The sequence below is a fragment of the Ricinus communis genome, chromosome 8 (genome assembly GCF_019578655.1).
Source record: "Ricinus communis isolate WT05 ecotype wild-type chromosome 8, ASM1957865v1, whole genome shotgun sequence".
NCBI lineage: Eukaryota > Viridiplantae > Streptophyta > Magnoliopsida > Malpighiales > Euphorbiaceae > Ricinus > Ricinus communis.
This window is the reverse complement of record NC_063263.1, coordinates 12,939,418-12,958,381: the sequence shown is the minus strand read 5'-3', so window position 1 is coordinate 12,958,381 and position 18,964 is coordinate 12,939,418. Positions and strand designations below refer to the sequence as shown.

The following is an 18,964-nucleotide window of genomic DNA, read 5'->3' as shown; positions in this document are numbered from 1 at the left end:
ACAGAAAAGGATTATTGTGATTGTGAAACATTAAAATACAAGAAAAAAGCCCCATGCGATCCATGAAACATGTGGATCGTAAAATCTTATACCCGCATGGGCTTGGGCCACTCTTAGCCACAAAGTTAACTTGGTGCATGCTTCCTTCACGTGCTTCCACGTGTTCTTCTGTTCCCAAAAGAAGAAAGATAGATTATAATACTAAGCAAGTAAAGAATTTTCCACGTCACAAAATAAATGCATATCATATCATCAAAAATAATAAATAAAAATTTGCTAAAGTAACCATTTTATAAAATTGATGTGGTATTTTAGAGAATTATATTATAAATTATAAATATTAAAAATAATTTAATAATGTTATTATATTTATATAAAATAAATAAAAAATAAAACAAATAAAATATGCTTTGTAGCATTATTCTTTGCTAAATGTATACACGGCAGAACACAAATATAGAATAGATATAGATATAATATTAAGGTCAAATAAAATAAAAATGGATTTATATAATAATATAAAATATGTAAGAAGATATGAATTCTAGCGATTAAATATTAATAAAATATATATTATTTTATGTGTTGAAATGTTCAAAATATAACCTATATCTAAGAGTCCTTAATAAATTATAGACTATAATCTAGTTTTTCTTTTTTAACAGTGTATGGTATCCCATTATACTTGACAAAGGATTATAAATTTGAAGTACTAATATTTAAGAGATAATTATTATGTCATATAGAGAGTTTCAAACTTATTGTGTTGGTAATTCATATGTATTTAAATTTTATACAATATTAATAAATTATTATGTTTATTTATTTTAGAGAGAATTTCGACATTTTTTATTATCTCTTCTCTCAAAGCTAGAATTTCTAATAAAAAAATAAGATTTAATTAAATAAATTATACATACATATATATATATATATATATATATATATATATATATATATATATATATATATATATAAAGAAAGCGTTAGAGATACTCTAACTTGAATAGTTAGTACAAATTTAACTATTAGCTGCTATTACGTAAAAACATTTGAAAATGACAATAGGAAGAAATCACTCCCGAGTCTAATAAAAGAAGTAAGCCCACTGAATATTGAAAGGGTTAGGCCCGAAGGGTCCATTTGTCCAGTTGTCATCTTACCAGACAGTGTCAGCAGGCTCGGTTTCAGTTAAGCGTGGTGAGGATTTGGTTAGGAAATTGAAGGGTTGTTAGTTATTAGTTATTCTAGGAGTAATTTCTCCCGCCATTGTTTCCCCTACACCAAATGGCTTCACTATTTGCTAAATCCCTTTCTCTGCTTCATTTCTCATGCGCCTATTCTTCTTACCGCAAGAACAAGGTAATTAATTCACTTCAAAACCTAATTCATTGTTCACATGTGTCTTTTAATTATGCATTATTTTTCCTTTTTTTTCTTCTTTGCACTTTGATTTTAGAGATTTACATATTCTTGTCAAGTCTAAAAAAAATTTCAAGAATTTAATTGGATTCAGTCAATTCTCATGTTTGGATTGCTAGAATCTAATTCCTTTCAACTGAAAAAGAAGGATTTTTAAAGGTATTCTGAAAACAATGACATGATTTTGCACCAATTGAATTGAATTCTTGTGCATGATTTATTCCAAACAATCCTGCTTTCTATTTTATGCTAACTGATTATAGTGGCTGTGGCTTTAAGTTAGTAACTTTGATTTGTTATTGCTACTCTCAATTCATATGAATTGTCTTTTGTTTTTTTGAGTGGTGTGTTTGTTTCATATTTAATAGGTCTTTCCTTGTGTTATAATACAAAATTCGTTGCTCCAAGGGTGGAGGACCGGTTCCTTCCAGAAACTCAACCCGAATATTACGCACATATCAAGGGAATCAAAGAGGAGGTAATGTTTCTTCGTCTCTTTTAGTTTTTCTCATGTTAATCTTGACTTTTTGCAACAGAAAGCCCTTTTTTTCTTTTTGTTTACTATTTTAGGAATTGAATATACTGCCTCATTTTGCTGGTTGATCCACCAATAGTAGATTAACTAGTATTTGATTATTAAAAGCTATGCTTTGCAACTATATATGTTATGTATTATGAGTTATTGATTGTAAAATGGTGTTACTTGGGTCAAATAAAACAGGAAAACTTTGATCTGTGCAGTCAGTCAAGATGCTGAGGAATCATTTAAAAAGACTGTAGAAGTAGATAGGTTGATAGATATGCTGAGAGATGCAAGTCCGAGAGAAGTAAGTAAACTGTGAATAGGAAATTTTTTATGGGATCTGTTTAAATTTTGTATTTCGTATTCAGTAACATGCATTACTTGCTATTTTCTGATTATGGTTTAGACATGGATTACTTTGTTCTTTGGGCAATAGTGCTGAATGCTGATGTATCAAGAGTAATATTTATTTAAATAATATATTAGGACAAAAGAGATACATGCTAAGGCAAACTTATCTTGGATGCTCGAAGTAATAGAGATTTCAACTTGTATTGAATGATTTTTATATTTTCTCTGAATGGATGTAAAGCCATTGGCACAAACTAAGAATGATTTATTGTAGGATCCGCATGCAAATTCGTTTCTAATTTCAATGTACTTATTCTCACTGTATCTTCCTGCCTATGAACAGCTTCAGCAGCTTGTTGTCGAAAATGTCCTTGCTTTCAATACGGCGTTTTGGATACGACTCGCAGCAAGAAGTGACACCTGCAAATCAGAGGATGATAAAGCATGGTCTTTTAACTTGGTTACTTTTAGTTTTGATGGTGACCTCTTTCCTGTACTTGTTTTTTAGAGAATTGCTTGGTTACTCTTTTGCAGAAAGATTATGAAGAATTGGCAGTATCAGTGATGAGCATTGTGGATTGTCTTGTCCACAAGACTAAAGTACCCCTCTCTCCCTCTCGCCCCCCCCACACACACAAAGAAAAAGGAAGAGAGAGAGAATAAAAAATAGAAAATAAAAGAGGAAGAAAAACAATCAAACAACCAAGTGATGTTCTGTGGTTTTCCTGAGTTTTTCCATCTTTCAGAGTTTTATGTTTTTTTAGTTTATCTTTTTTCTTATCATACTATTTTGTCTCTGTAGGAAAAGATTGAATCAGCTACTGATGTTCTCAAATCAATTTTGAAACCTGTCGTCGATGAGGAGGAAGAGATTCCATGGCCTCCTAGAGATCCAGATACTCTCAAGCTAATGGAGAAAGTAATTTATCTTTCTTGAATTAAGTTTGAATCTATTGTTTTTTTTTCTGAAGGAATTTAACAGTGAACTTGCAGTCTGAAGACTGGCAAGACGGAAGTTTATTAAAACTGATCTAGTTATTCGATAAAACAGTTCTAGTCACATTAATAATGTTGTGGCACATTAGATATGTTTCACTTCCAAATATGTGGCACGCATATTGCTATCTCTCACAGGAATCTGATCTCCACTGAGAGGGCAAAAAGAAAATGGCGAATAGGTAGGGATAGAATTGGGCTAGAATGCATTATAGTTTTTTCAAAAAATGAAAACAGTCTCTTGTTAGATTACAACACGATCAACTTATTATGAATTTTGTCTCACGGCATCCAGTCATGCTTGGAAGAAAGAAGTAATGAATTGTTTTAAGATGATTTTTCCCTTTTTCAACTATATCAAAGGATCTTCCTCATTTTCTTGATCAAATTGTTTTGAGACAATTTCTTTCCTTTTTCGACTATGTCAGAGGATCATCCTCATTCCCTTAATCACCTCCTTGTTCTGTTCCTACATCATTGATAGAATAGTAATTGTTATTACTCTCTCAAATGAATAACTTTTATTAGGTGCTCTCCATGCAAACTTTTGCTATATATCTTCCAAGTAGCTATGAAGCTCTACTTTTCCATTAATTTCTATTGACCTCATTGATTGCAAATACTCCTGGTCGTCAGGAGATAATTCACAGGGAGCAAGAAGGCCAGCTGGATGAAGGATTCCTTGCAGAAGTCAGTGCACAACTACGGCAAGTGAGTCTGCTTTATTGCTTTACCATACCTGCCCTGAATATCCTTCTCTTCCATTGTAAGGTTATGGGAAGGGGCAGCAATAGTTTGCATCATGGTAGTGAAAAATAAAATTAGTATTAATCAGAGCATGCTATGCATGAGAAAATGTCTGAAAGAGAATTTATAATGTGCTTTTGTATGCATAGATTTTTTTCACCTTCAAACCTGTATTAGAGATGTAATATAAGCGACTTTACTGCAAAGGTTTTCATTTTCTAATCTAGTCCTTAGTAATTAATTAGTAAGATTTCTTTTAAGGTTTATCCCACAAAGAAAACCCTAATATTTGGAAACCAAAAATGTCTTTGTCTTCCTTTTCCTTTTTATAATTTTATTCAAAAGTTTGTGATGTGGAGCAGAGATGCTGATGTGACAAAAAAAGTAAACAGGGAAATAATATGTGTCTGCCTTAATTTTTTCAAATATGTGACTTTTCTCTCTCTGAACGTGTAAAACCTTGGCAACCTCCTCAATTACTTGACTTCCCTATGAATATTTAAAACCATAACACACCATGTATTACTTAGTCTGGATTTACCAGTTGTTTGATTCTATTCATTACATCCGCTATCTTACTACTCACTTGTAGGCAAACGAAGATGGGGATAAACCTGGACTCGAGGCAATGCTACAAAAGGTTTTGCAACTCTATGCTTCCAAGGTTCTTTCAAAACGTAGTTATGCACAGAAAGGTAATAATCCTAGTGTACTTGGAATATGACCTTGGAACTAAAAGTCTAGAAAATGATATGGTTTTAGATGTAACCATGTCATATCTAGCAAATTTATTGAAATCAGGTTAGCAGCCTTGAGGTTATTATTAAGTTTTCTTTTACTTTGTTTTTTGTTGTTGTTAGAACCTGGAGTCCCTTGGATGGTTCAACTGAAAAATCTTTTAACTGGCCCATATTTGTGTATAGCTTATCACGTAGCCCCTATTATGTTCAAGTGAATGTTCTGACTAAAGGTCAACCAGCTCACCTGCCACCAAACCTGGTCATTGACCTATGAGTTTTAGGGAAATTAGATTAAAGCCCAGATGTAGATATTAGAGGCTTCCATTGAGATCATGTTAGTAGAAGTATAAAACTTATATTTAGGTACCACTGCTCATTGTTAAATAACAATCAGATTATCATGTTTAATCTTTCTATTGCTAGTTAACATAAATATCTCTGCAAAAGCTTATGGTATGCACCGTTCAAAGTATTTTATATTCTTTGAAAGGATATCATCTTCTAAACAAAATTGACAATTAATTTACTGTATTGCATAAAATTGTCATCTACATGCTTATCAGTTTTCAATATTTAGAAAAAGCAATTACATTATAGATTTGTTACAACAGAGTAAATACACAGTTTGTTATATGTTGGTCAATGTTTAGCTTGTACAGGTTTTCCATGTTGACCTCTTGAAGAAAAGTAGTTACTAGAAGCTAACAATTAGTTATTACTAAACCATAAAAGCCAATTGGATTACTCTGCAAGCTTAAGCTATAAGATGTTAGATTATGTGGTTCATTAATATGATATCGTTGCAAAACGTGGTTCAATTCAATGATCCACTGTTCACCCCTTGGGGATGTTATATTTCAGTTTGAACTTTTAGCACATGGTAATTGGTGAGCCTGTGCTTGCCCGTGCATTCAAGCTCAATGGACTTCTGTGCAGGTCCTGGGTGGGACCTAGGTAAGAGGATATAGCTAGCTGAATGTGGTATTATTTTGTTGGTCTCATCTTTCCATAGTTTTGTGTGGATTTAGCACTTAGGAAGCTTGACCTGTGAAGCCAATTTCTAAGTTTGAACGTTAATTAATTTTTTTCAACTTTTTTCCAGAGTTCATCGCAACTGAAAATCTCTGTCCCATTTATATTTAACTGCTAAATATCTGTCCACTGCCTCCTTTTGCAGCTATAATCTTTGTTTTTTGTTTTCCTGTTGCTTTATGACCATTAATTGGCTGCCTTGAATAGCTGTTGCTTGTCCCTGTTTGTGGTGTAGGAGATGAAGTTTTGAAGGCCGAGCAGTTTCTTGAGACCATAATTAAAGGTTTCTACTATCCCCTTCATCGTTTTGCTTTAGGGAAATCAATTATGTCAGTAGATACGTATTAATTCCTCTTAAGAAATGGAAAAGATGTTTCTTTATCAATTTCTTATAATTGGTTTACTTCACAGTTTATTCATCTTTGTGAAATTTGCTGCATATTTATAAAAATCTTGCCATGTAAAGTCTTTTATAAAGAGAACATTCTGATACTGAACACATTATGCTTTTGCGTTGGGATGCGTGGAAAGAATGCCCTGCATGCCGTGAATAAGGAAGTCAAAAGAACCAGTCAAATTACATGCAGTAACATATCCAACTTAGGTGTGAATATCTGGTCTATATGCGGACTGTCATGGAAGGGCAACATCAAGATTCAGAATGACTTTGTGGTTTAATGATTATATAATTAGCTATTCATGAACTGCTGAAAGTTCTTGCCTGTTTTTGGAGAAAAACTTGGTTAGAACGTTACTGATTTTCCGTCTTAGCCTATGAATGGGAAGTGCAATGTGTTGCTACTTGATAGCCCTTACATGAGTGATCTTGAAGGCAAAGTCCTAAACACTTGTTTCTCTTTTCTTTTATGCCATTGGAGACTGCCAATTACTCAGGATCTTACAAGAGTGAGAAAGCTGAATATGGAGTGGGCACCAGTCTCTTGGTTTTGGTAATGATATGGATTATAATAGACTGCCTATTACAAGATTTAGTGTTGCTAATGTAGCCTTAGTTTTGTTTTATATATATAGTGGCCTTTGCCTCTAGGTAATTGATGGCGTTCCTATAATTGGATCATACAGAGACAGGAAGTTGACCTCAAAGAGATCAATTACAAGCATTTACCTATCTAATGACCATCTTATATGCATTAGAGTTTAGATCATTAAAAGAACTATGCTGAATATTATTGTTTATGAGATGTCGCCTTAAGGACATTTCTATATTGTGCAGCTCCTGAGGAAGAGTGGAACAAGCTTTTGATTAATGGCTTGACAGTTGGCAAGGGAGAAATTTCTCCTGAAGAATTTTATGCTGTCGTCAAGAAAAGAATCGAGCGGATGTTGATAAGAACAGTAAGGAAAACTCGCTGATTTTTTGCTGTAGTATCGCTCATGCTATTTACAGATCTCATACATCAGTAAAACACACATCTTTTTTCTTTTTCTTGATGTTCTGCATTTTCATTTATCTTCTCAGGAGGGAGGTTCTTACGAGCAGCGCATTCTTAGTGAATATCTTAATGGCATCCAATCAAGAGCGGAGGAGATTGTCCAAGTTCTTCAGGGCAGATCATAATATCAACAGACATGAAAACATATCCCATAAGGTATTGATACTGTATAGAATCTGCAGGGAAGTACCCATTTGAATAAGAGAACGAAGAACAAGGACACTAAGCACGTGAGACGAAAGAGGCTGTAGATTGTGTGCAGTATTATCTTTTTCAACATGTCAGGCAATTATCTTCTTCAGCTCGAGAATTTTCTTATCTGAGACCAGACCAATATAGCATCAATAATCCTTTTCTGTAAGCCAGTTTATGCATGCATTTCTTTTCCCAACAGTGCCTCATTCATATTTATTGATCCCCTTATCAAAAAGAAAAGGCAACTAAAGTTTGTAAAGAGACCTTCCAAGACTATCTTTGTATACTCCAAATTTTTTATTATAAAAAATTATTTCATAAAATAAGATTTTAATAATTTTTTTATTCCTTAAATATAAAATAAAAATTATTTTTAATATAAAAGTATCAATTGAACTGAAAATTAACAAAATTTAAAATTGAAAACAAAAGCAAACCAATCAATTTGGTTAGTTATATTAAATAAAAAATCAAAATCAAAATCGAAAATAAACCAATCACTTTGGTTAACCGGTCCGAGTTCAGGCAGTTTGATTTTTCGGTTTCCTATTGAAATTTACTATCAATCAACTTAACAAAGGACCAATCTTGTCAATTAAACACGACCTAATAAGTAATAACAGATCTACACCATTTCTTGACTAAACTTCAGCTTGTCTGTTAAATTAAATCCTTGCTTAACATTCAAGTGTAAATACAAATCAGCCACAGCCCCAACAAATCACAACCCAATTTCTAATCCAACGGCTATCATTCGCTTTAACAACATAAAAGTAAGTACCTTCATGCACTTCCCAATCTACCCTCATACATTTCCAAAATTTCCTTCCATATACAATTTCTGATTTCTTTCTCAAATTAACACACATTGTTTTTGCACTACTCGTCGAACGCACAGATCTAAAAAGAAAGAACCCAAAAACCTCTTTCTTCCCTCACTTCCTCCGATCTACCTCCGTTTCTTTCTTTTCTCTTATATATACAGTTCTCGCTTTACACATACAAATCCTTCACAATACGCACCGTTTTATCAATCGTAGATGCGATTCAGTTCCTCATCTTGATTTGATCAGATCTAAGGTAACAGAAAACTTTCTCGATCGAGGAGTATGTGATGAAACGCACCGTCTTTTTTGATAATTCAGTGTTGTCGTAATTCGTTATTGACTTGATCTTGATTGATTGTTTTAGGTTTTGATTTTGATTGAATTTAGAGAAAGACAAGATGTTGACGAAATTTGAAACGAAGAGCAATAGAGTGAAAGGACTGAGTTTCCACAGTAAGAGACCGTGGATCCTAGCGAGTCTTCACAGTGGTGTGATTCAACTATGGGATTACCGAATGGGGACTTTGATTGATAGATTTGATGAACATGATGGACCTGTTCGCGGTGTCCATTTTCATAAATCTCAGCCTTTATTTGTCTCTGGAGGTAATTCGCATTTTCACATTGCTATCATCTTATGTTTTGCTGTTTCTTTTATGGAATTGTTAGTTACTGATTTTAGATTACTGTTTAAAGTGTGTCTATTTTGTTGATAAGGTAGAAATTATAATAGATCTAGCTGATTTGCTCACAGTTTAGTTATATTTAGCATGTTCCATTAGTGATGAAATGGTACAAAGAGGGCATTTATGTCAGCCTTATCTTTTTGTTCATGTACTGTATTCAGACCCAATATGCTAATTTTATGGCTAGAACTGAAATAGTTGGTTTCTATCTTTAAATCTGGATTTCTATATATTGAATAATGCATTGTTTATATAATTCTTATTTTTACTTGAAATATTAGGGATTACTTGGAGTATTGCAATTGTGTTTGTTTTATAAGATTTTACATGAGATCTAAGGTGATTGTGCTCTTATTAGTGTAATTCTGGATGTACACTGTTAGGGGGATAATGATTTGATAAACAAAATTAAGAGATCACTATAAATGGGTGAACATTTTAATCCTTGTGCTATGATTAGAAGATGCAATTCAGTATCAACAACTAATTCCTTCACTTGCATCCAAAGCGTCCATTCTTGTCATTCTTTTTCTTGCTGGTCCTGTACTTCGGTTGGAGGACCTTGCTTATAACTAGAATTGTTGCTCTGTTGCTTTGCACCTTTTCTTTTCCCGAAGAAAAGGTTATACACTGAGCACATGCTCATATTTGCTTAGGATTTAGTATACTAGGTAAATACATATGCATGTCGTCTATGAAGCTATATTTGATTATTCAAAGTCTGTCCATTGCTTGCTTTGTCACCACCTGAAAAACTTCCCATTATATATTAAGGCAGGATTCTCTTTCAGGTATGATGTATTATAAAAGAGAATTTGATCATTAACCTAGCTTTGATCTTAATTCTAAACTAAATACGGGAAAATTGAGTCAATTATGTCTTTGTGTTTGAAATACCTTTGACAGTTGGAATTTGAAAATTGATCAAAACAAGATGCATGTTTCTTATAAAGGATGTGCGCTTCTAAGAATTGATGGTTTGTAGGTGATGATTACAAGATTAAAGTTTGGAACTACAAGATGCATAGGTGTCTGTTTACACTTCTTGGACATCTTGATTACATCCGTACTGTGCAGTTTCATCACGAGTACCCATGGATTGTGAGTGCCAGTGACGATCAGACAATCCGTATTTGGAACTGGCAATCCCGTACTTGCATTTCTGTGTTGACGGGCCACAATCATTATGTCATGTGTGCCTCATTCCATCCTAAAGAAGACCTCGTTGTTTCTGCCTCCCTAGATCAGACAGTTCGTGTTTGGGATATTGGTGCCCTGAGAAAGAAAACAGTCTCGCCTGCTGATGATATTCTGCGGTTGAGTCAGATGAATACAGATCTTTTTGGTGGGGTTGATGCTGTTGTTAAGTATGTCTTGGAAGGCCATGATCGAGGAGTCAACTGGGCTGCATTCCACCCCAACCTTCCCTTGATTGTCTCAGGAGCAGATGATCGCCAAGTGAAACTGTGGCGTATGAATGGTGAGTTGATAATGATGTGGCATATGTTCCTTAACTCCCGTTCACTTTTACCATTAGTGCTAACCGGTTCTTCTCTTTATAATTCTCGTGAATAGCTATTTTGTTGTGCTTGTATTTAGCTTCATGAAGGTCTAGTTGCATCCATACTTTGGGAGCCCAAAATGCAACATTCATACATCCCCTTATACCTTATGTCATTGTATTACCTGGGTAAACTCAAGACTGAATTGGTTAATTTTGCTGTTCTACTTTCAGACACAAAGGCTTGGGAAGTGGACACATTGAGAGGGCACATGAATAATGTGTCGTGTGTTATGTTCCATGCCAAACAGGATATCATTGTCTCAAATTCAGAGGATAAAAGCATTCGTGTTTGGGATGTCACTAAAAGAACTGGAGTTCAGACATTCCGTCGAGAACATGACCGATTCTGGATCCTTGCATCTCACCCTGAGATGAATCTCCTTGCTGCTGGTCACGATAGTGGCATGATTGTCTTTAAATTAGAGAGAGAAAGGCCTGCTTTTGCAGTGAGCGGTGACTCTTTGTTCTATGCTAAAGATCGCTTTCTGCGGTTCTATGAGTTTTCAACTCAAAGAGATACTCAGGTGATTCCCATCCGGCGACCTGGTACCACCAGCCTGAATCAAAGTCCAAGGACGCTGTCTTACAGTCCTACTGAGAATGCTGTTCTTATTTGCTCAGATGTGGATGGTGGAACTTATGAGTTGTATGTCATTCCCAAAGATAGCATCAGTAGGGGTGATACTGTGCAGGAGGCAAAGAGAGGTGCTGGGGGATCAGCCATCTTTGTGGCCCGAAATAGATTTGCTGTGCTTGACAAAAGCAGCAACCAGGTCCTAGTCAAAAACCTGAAGAACGAGGTTGTTAAAAAGAGCAGTCTCCCCATTGCTGCAGATGCAATATTCTATGCTGGGACTGGTAACTTGCTTTGCAGGGCAGAGGATCGAGTAGTCATATTTGATCTCCAGCAAAGGATTGTTCTTGGGGACCTTCAAACGCCATTTGTCAAGTATGTTGTTTGGTCTAATGACATGGAAAGTGTTGCATTGCTCAGCAAACATGCGATCATCATTGCTAGCAAGAAGCTTGTGCATCAGTGCACTCTCCATGAGACTATCCGTGTAAAGAGCGGAGCCTGGGATGACAATGGTGTTTTTATTTATACAACATTGAACCACATAAAATACTGTCTGCCCAATGGGGACAGCGGCATAATCAGAACTCTTGATGTCCCAATATATGTAACTAAGGTTTCTGGAAATACCATATTTTGCTTGGATCGGGATGGGAAGAGCAGACATATTGACATTGATGCAACAGAATACATGTTCAAACTTTCTCTTTTGAGGAAGAAGTATGACCATGTTATGAGCATGATTAGGAACTCTCAGCTCTGTGGGCAGGCAATGATCGCTTATTTGCAACAGAAGGGTTTTCCTGAAGTTGCTTTGCATTTTGTGAAGGATGAGAGGACTCGATTTAATTTGGCCTTAGAGAGTGGAAATATTCAGATTGCTGTTGCTTCAGCAAAGGAAATTGATGAGAAAGATCACTGGTATAGATTGGGAGTGGAAGCTCTTCGCCAAGGTAATTCAGGTATTGTTGAATATGCCTACCAGAGAACCAAAAACTTTGAGAGGTTGTCTTTCCTCTATCTCATTACTGGGAACCTGGAAAAGCTTTCTAAAATGCTGAAAATTGCTGAAGTTAAGAATGATGTCATGGGCCAGTTTCATAATGCACTTTATTTGGGTGATATCCAAGAACGTGTCAAGATCTTGGAGAATTCTGGCCATTTGCCACTTGCTTATATAACTGCGAAAGTCCATGGGCTAGAGGATGTTGCTGAACGTCTAGCTGCTGAGTTAGGAGATAATGTTCCATCTTTGCCGGAGGGTAAAGTGCCTTCACTTCTGATACCTCCAGCTCCCATCATGTCTGGCAGTGATTGGCCCCTTCTAAGAGTCATGAGAGGCATATTTCAAGGTGGGCTGGATGATACGGGTAAAGGTGCTGTTGATGAGGATGAAGAGGCTGCTGAAGGTGATTGGGGTGGAGATCTGGATATTGACGATGTGGATGGCTTGCAAAATGGAGATGTTTCAGGAATTTTGGAGGATGGGGAAGTGGCTGATGAAAATGGGGAGGGAGGATGGGACCTTGAAGACTTGGAGCTCCCCCCTGAGGCAGACACACCGAGGGCTTCTGTAAGTGCCCGCTCGTCTGTTTTTGTGGCTCCAACTCCTGGTATGCCTGTAAGCCAGATTTGGATCCAGAGATCATCACTTGCTGCTGAACATGCTGCAGCTGGCAATTTTGATACTGCTATGCGGTTGCTCAACAGGCAACTTGGAATTCGAAACTTTGCTCCATTGAGATCCATGTTTCTTGATCTTCACACAGGTAGCCATACCTATTTGCGTGCATTTTCATCTACTCCAGTGATATCTCTGGCTGTTGAACGTGGATGGAGTGAATCTGCTAGCCCTAATGTAAGGGGCCCTCCAGCACTGGTGTTCAATTTCTCTCAGTTGGAAGAGAAGCTCAAGGCTGGATACAGAGCCACAACAGCTGGAAAATTTACTGAGGCACTTCGACTCTTTCTCAGCATTCTTCATACAGTCCCTCTAATTGTTGTTGAGTCCAGGAGGGAGGTCGATGAAGTTAAAGAGTTGATTATCATAGTCAAAGAATATGTCCTGGCTTCGAAGATGGAGCTCAAAAGGAGGGAAATGAAAGACAATCCAATACGTCAACAGGAGCTAGCTGCCTATTTCACTCACTGCAACCTTCAAATGCCTCATTTAAGGCTTGCTCTGCAAAATGCAATGACTGTTTGCTTCAAGGCAAAGAACCTAGCTACTGCAGCTAATTTTGCCAGGCGTCTATTAGAGACGAACCCCACAATTGAGAACCAGGCAAAGATGGCCAGGCAAGTGCTGCAGGCTGCAGAAAGGAATATGACAGATGCCTCCGAGCTAAATTATGACTTCAGAAACCCATTTGTGACATGTGGTGCAACATATGTTCCAATTTACAGAGGACAAAAAGATATCTCTTGCCCATTTTGTAGTTCACGATTTGTGCCAAGCCAGGAAGGACAGTTGTGTTCTGTTTGTGATCTTGCTGTTGTTGGGGCAGATGCTTCAGGGTTACTCTGTTCTCCTACCCAGATACGATGAGCGAGTTTTTGTCAATTATTTTTCAGCTCGTCTTATCTGATAGCAGAAGTGGCGGTCTTCATTGTTTTCTATCTGCAGGGAAAAAAGGTAAGAGATACCTATAGAAGAGTTAAGTCCCCAGTGAATTTGTTTGTGTTATCTTTTTCTTCTATTCTGCTTTATTCTGGAAATCTCTTTCACCCCTTGTTTACTTAGTTGATTATGATTTTCAATGTAATAAACAACTTGAGAATTTTGGCTTGGCCTATTCTTGTTAGCTGTTCATAGACAAGAATAGACGAGGGGGCTCTTTTGTTAAATTAGATAAATCTTTATAGGCAGGACAAGTTTACATCTCAGTTGTATGGCAAAATTTGCTTATTTGTGATGATTTCGGGTTTCTATTGGTTGGCTGCAAGTGATTTTTCTAGCTTACTATTATATTCATCAACCTATTCACGGCATCATCTTTTGGTTCAGATGTTAGAGGTGGTGATCATTCACCTTTTAACGCATTTTCTTACTGGTAAAATTAAGGGATCCGCTTCCAGCCATGGTTTTGTCATATTTGATTGATAGGAATTTAAACTCGAAAAGTGAAGGAGTTTTATGGGATTTAGATTCCAAATTTGTGATTTGCGCAGATGGAAAACATGATTTTGAATTGAACAAGTTCGAACGGCTTCTCTCTGGTATCCTGTATCCTAAGCTCGTGAATTATAAAAAAGGACTTCTCAGTGTCCTGTTTGCACTGCATGGCTTCTGGGCATGGTCAATTTGCCCCCGTGAATTTGCTCACATTCTCGACAACCAGACGTAAGGGGTTTCTAAATTGAAAAGGAAAAGAGAAGAAAAACAAAAAGAAAGAAGAAATTCTTAGTTTCCTTGGAGAAATAGAACTCAAAATTTAAGAAACACCGGGTGTTTCATAGTTACCCAAAAATATTTACTGTTGAAATGTTGGACAAATGTATATGAATAACGTTTTGAGTAAAGAATTAAGGATGGGTGAAGGGAAGAAAATGATAGGGAGAGGAAGTTGAGAGTTACAATTTGTTTCTTCTAATCTCTTTTACTTATACATGTATGGTAAAGAAAGAGGAAGGTTACAAAGAAGGAGATCTTTGTGGTGTCAATGTTAAAATTCAGTTATACAATAATCAACAAATGTCTACTCCATTTTTTTTTATTTTAACAACAAACATAAACATGGTTAGCAGTGAAGAAAAAAAAGGTCAAAAAGAATGAAATCTGAGGTGTCAAAGTTAAGACCAGTTTTCTTGTCAAGTTATACCTAATAAATAGATGTTTACTCTATTTTTTCTTAACAGAAATACAATTAGCATGTAGTAATACTAATGCATTAAAGAGAAAAATAAACAAATAAAATACTCAAGTGTCTGGCCCCATGCCAAAGCTTACTCTATTTAGTCCTGAGTTGTAAGCAAGGGCATGGATTAATGTAACTTCTCCTTTCAAATATCATTGTTCCAATTACAAAATAAATCTTTTTCTTCTATTCGGTACTTGAAAGTTGTTTCAGAGGTTTATGTAATTAGTGGTGGGCGTTCGCTGTGATTTACCAGTTATACTAATACCTTTTTATAACAAATCAGCCAGGTGTCTAAAACTGATTAGTAAAAGTACGTGCACCAATGAGAATTCAAGGCACGTGATACAAAACGTGTAGCGCTAAGCTTTCATGAAAGATAAAAAGAAAAACGCTAAGCCAATAACAAAACATTATAAATCGATAAACAGAGTTGCACTCTTCACAAAAATAAACCAACTCACATCAAACACAACAGCACACACAAAAAAGGGGAAAAGAAAGAATCGGATAAAGAAAAGAAGGAAATGGCGAAGAAAACAATCACCATGAAATCACTATCTCAAGAAGTGGATCTTGTTTTTCTCGATGAGCAACAAGAGCCTGATCTTTCTTACTGGGAATTTATTAATCAATCCGATGCTGATGATTCAGATACTGAATCTTTGATTAGTCTTGAAAACGGGTTTGTTTCTTGGTATACTTTAACCCCATCTTCACCAGCGCCGCCACCACCACAGTCCCCAAACATTAACCAAGGAATTGAAGCCCAAGTGATGATTGAAGACCAATATGGTTATAATGATGTGAATTCTTGCAATGATCATGTTGGTTTTTATGGGGGTTATCAGCCTGAGGCAGGGTCTATTATTTATCATGATGATGATGACGAAGAGGATTACGATGATGATGATGTTGATGTTGATGGATATGGGCTGGATGATGAATTGGTGCCATGGAATGTGAGTGGGAAGTTAGGGAGGCAGAGAATGAGGAAATTAGGGAAAAGGGTTTTCTCAAAAATGGGTAGTTCAAAGAGGAATCCTTATCTGCATGTGAAGGCAGGTGCTGTTCATGGAAAGCATGGATTGGGGTTGAAGGCTTGAAACTTGAAGGTAATTTGTTCGGGAAAAACTATTTCATCTTGAAATGGGTATTTTTTCCATTCAAGATTTCGGTTGGTTGGTTGGATGGATGTAAGTAATGAAATTCTGAAATTGTAATTAGGCTTGATTCTGGCTTAAGGTTAACTTTAGGTTATGTTACTGGATAACAAAATGTGATGTTATTTTGACTTCTTTAAATCTTAATGTTCATAAGTTTCTTTTGCTTGTGTCTGTGGTTGAATTGCTTGGATTCAGTTAGTGGAATTGGATGTGTTGTTATCAATGGCATATGTAACCCAAGTTTTTAAGTCTTTAGATCACTTGTTTGCAAAGATAGCTACTTCTATCAGAGATTGCACAGATATAGTTGGAACTTAAGGTGATAAGTTTGTGAAAAAATTGTTTGAAAAGAAATGGTGTATAAATGTATATTTGCTCTGTTGGATTAATTACTGTTGAAACAAAGGGGTTTTGTTGGGTGATTGAATATTTAGGTTACAGTAACTGGGTTTTGCTTTTTGGCCAATTTTCTGGATATTTTTGGGGAATTGAGTTGAGGAAATTATGGATCTCAGTCTTCACTAACCGTTTTTAAATTGACATCATAAAGCAATCTTAAGGTGTGCATGATGAAGAAAATTTTGATTATGTCAAAGGCATTAGCTGTGTTGCTCTGTTGGATGGTCTTTCTCAATTACTTACCTCAAGTAATATGCCTTTTAATTTTCAACCTGTGGTTGAAATGGCATTACCAGCCTGAGTGTTTACTGTCTACAGATGGGGCAGTAGTTGAGCTTCTCTCTATGCACGCCTTAAGCAGCACCTTCTATAATGTGACTTCTTGTAGAGTGTAAAAATCTCTGGTTGCAGTATGAATGGTGCCTAAGGTGTATAGATAAACTCCTACAATAATATCTCTAAACGGTGGTCTGTGGTCCTGAACAAAAGAATAATCTATCAGATATCTCATCTCATGTGGACCTACTCTTTCAGTAGGGAGAATGCCTTGGCTAACAGTTTTTGATAGTCCTCACATGTATGGAGGCAGGGAACAAAGGAACCTTGTTACTGTTAGTTTCCCTTCGTCAAAACTATGGGCAAGAAATGCTATTTTCTCTTCTTGTGCATCTCTCCCTTTAGTTTTAGTACAGTCTTCTCTTTTTGCTGTAACTTGACCTGTTCCTGACCCATTATCTTCCAGATGCTGAATGAGAAAAGCAGACAGAGGCTCCATGGTTCACACATGCGTTTAGCTTTTAGCTCTGTCGGATAGCAGTGCTATTTGACTGATAAAGACTCCTTAGATTCCTTTTTCTTCGAGTTTATTTCTCTTTCAATCTAATAGCTACAGATAAAGAAAAAGTTTTCTTTTCTTTTCTTTTTTTTCTTCCCCTCCGATGTTCTTCACCTGGGTGGGTTTCCACTTTCTACTAGTAACATTTCCTGTTTTCCTGTATGAACAAAGGCTAAAAATTAATAGCAAGGTCGCTCAGGAATTTATGGACAGATTAAAAAAGAAAATTTCAAGTCTGCAATCTGTTAGAAAAAAGAAAGAAAAAAAAAAAGAAAAGGAGCAAGTGAATGGAGTTTGGAGTTTTCTTAGTGATCAATTCAAGTGAAATGGGAGTTGCCACTTTTTCTTTTTGTTGTGATAACTTGGTAGATTGAAAACTTTAAGCACATGTCTATGGTTTTACCAAGATTCCCGGCCATGTCAATTCATTCAGCAACTGCTCATTTTTAATTTTCTTAAGAAAAAAACAAAAATAAAAATACATTTTTATGCCGATGTTAAATTGGTAACTTATTTCTGTTTCTATTTGGTAATTTGATGGTAGGGCTGTTAAGCAATGGGCTCAATCTCCCCTGGAGGAAGGAAGGAAACCCTTAGTCACTGTTAGGAGGTTCCAGTATGTTTTCTTTTCTTTTTTCAGACAGATTTTTAAAGATTGTTTCTGACATGATTTCCAATCCAGCTCAGTTCCAGTCTTTTATAAAGAAGATCTTGTGATTTAATTCATATTGAATTTAAAAAAAATAAAAAAATTAGCTGTTTAAAGAATTTTATTATATTAACTTATTTTGTTTAATTCCATATTATTGTTTTTGATGTACAAAAGAACTAACTATTTTATTTATTGATAAAAGTAAATAATTTTTTCGTAAGGATTACCCATGATGAAATAATGCCATATTTTTTAAGGATACTCTCAAAATTTTCTCTTAAATTTTTTAGCAGTGTTATTTTTAATTAGGAATTTTAGAAAATTTAATAACATATTTTTAAAATATTTTTTTTGTTTAAAAAAATAGTTAAATATAATAATGATATATGATTTATACTAAAAAAGTTTAGGAAGCATTTACTGTAGTATGATTTATACTAAAAATACTATAATACAGTTCTAAAAAAGCTATATAAATAACATTATTGTTAAATATTTTTAACTTTTATTTTAATTATATTTTTATGTATTTTAAACTGCATTTAATATATTTTTTAGTATTATAATATATTTTCTAAAACGCATATCTGCATGTCATCAAAATACGCTAATTGTTATAAAAAAAATAATATTATTCAATTTACGAATATCAAACATAAAAATATAAAATAAAAATTATAAATATACTTCATTTGGTTAATTTCATAGTAATATAAGTTAAAATCATATATTATTGTTATCTTACATCTATAGTTTTAGTATTTTTTTTGGACGAAATTTTAAAAGCTAAATTCATAGTAATACAAGTTAAAATTAAAAAAAACTTTTGATATCTTTTAGATCTACTTTTAGTATTTTCTTCTGAATAATTTATAAAAAAATAAAAAGATCTAAAATAAAAACCGAATTCATAATAATACAAATTAAAAATAATATTCTTTCAA

At 35.0% G+C, this 18,964-nt stretch overlaps 3 protein-coding genes across 5 annotated transcripts; all 3 read left to right on the top strand.

Moving 5' to 3' along the window:
- The first annotated feature begins 1,159 nt into the window (after nt 1-1,159).
- LOC8284347 lies at nt 1,160-7,783 on the top strand. 3 transcript variants are annotated; one of them, XM_002512924.4, is made up of 11 exons: nt 1,160-1,362; nt 1,791-1,900; nt 2,144-2,249; nt 2,640-2,738; nt 2,831-2,896; nt 3,099-3,215; nt 3,929-4,003; nt 4,632-4,734; nt 6,047-6,094; nt 7,046-7,167; nt 7,292-7,783. In XM_002512924.4, exons 1-11 carry the CDS (start codon nt 1,288-1,290, stop codon nt 7,388-7,390), a joined length of 1,020 nt encoding a protein of 339 aa, XP_002512970.1. In that variant the 5' UTR covers nt 1,160-1,287; the 3' UTR covers nt 7,391-7,783. The 3 variants fall into 3 exon arrangements, with proteins under 3 accessions (XP_002512970.1, XP_015570700.1, XP_048233965.1); XM_015715214.3 differs by lacking the exon at nt 2,144-2,249 and having other exon boundaries at nt 1,178-1,362; XM_048378008.1 differs by lacking the exon at nt 1,160-1,362 and having other exon boundaries at nt 2,164-2,249.
- A 507-nt stretch (nt 7,784-8,290) lies between these two features.
- LOC8284346 (coatomer subunit alpha-1) lies at nt 8,291-14,029 on the top strand. The gene is made up of 4 exons (XM_002512923.4): nt 8,291-8,540; nt 8,652-8,893; nt 9,959-10,453; nt 10,709-14,029. The coding sequence occupies exons 2-4, from the start codon at nt 8,686-8,688 to the stop codon at nt 13,657-13,659; spliced, it is 3,654 nt and encodes a 1,217-aa protein (XP_002512969.1). The 5' UTR covers nt 8,291-8,540; nt 8,652-8,685; the 3' UTR covers nt 13,660-14,029.
- Nucleotides 14,030-15,376: 1,347 nt separating this feature from the next.
- On the top strand, nt 15,377-16,305 carry LOC8284345. The gene has a single exon (XM_002512922.4). The coding sequence runs from the start codon at nt 15,496-15,498 to the stop codon at nt 16,072-16,074; it is 579 nt and encodes a 192-aa protein (XP_002512968.2). The 5' UTR covers nt 15,377-15,495; the 3' UTR covers nt 16,075-16,305.
- The last annotated feature ends 2,659 nt before the right edge of the window (nt 16,306-18,964 follow it).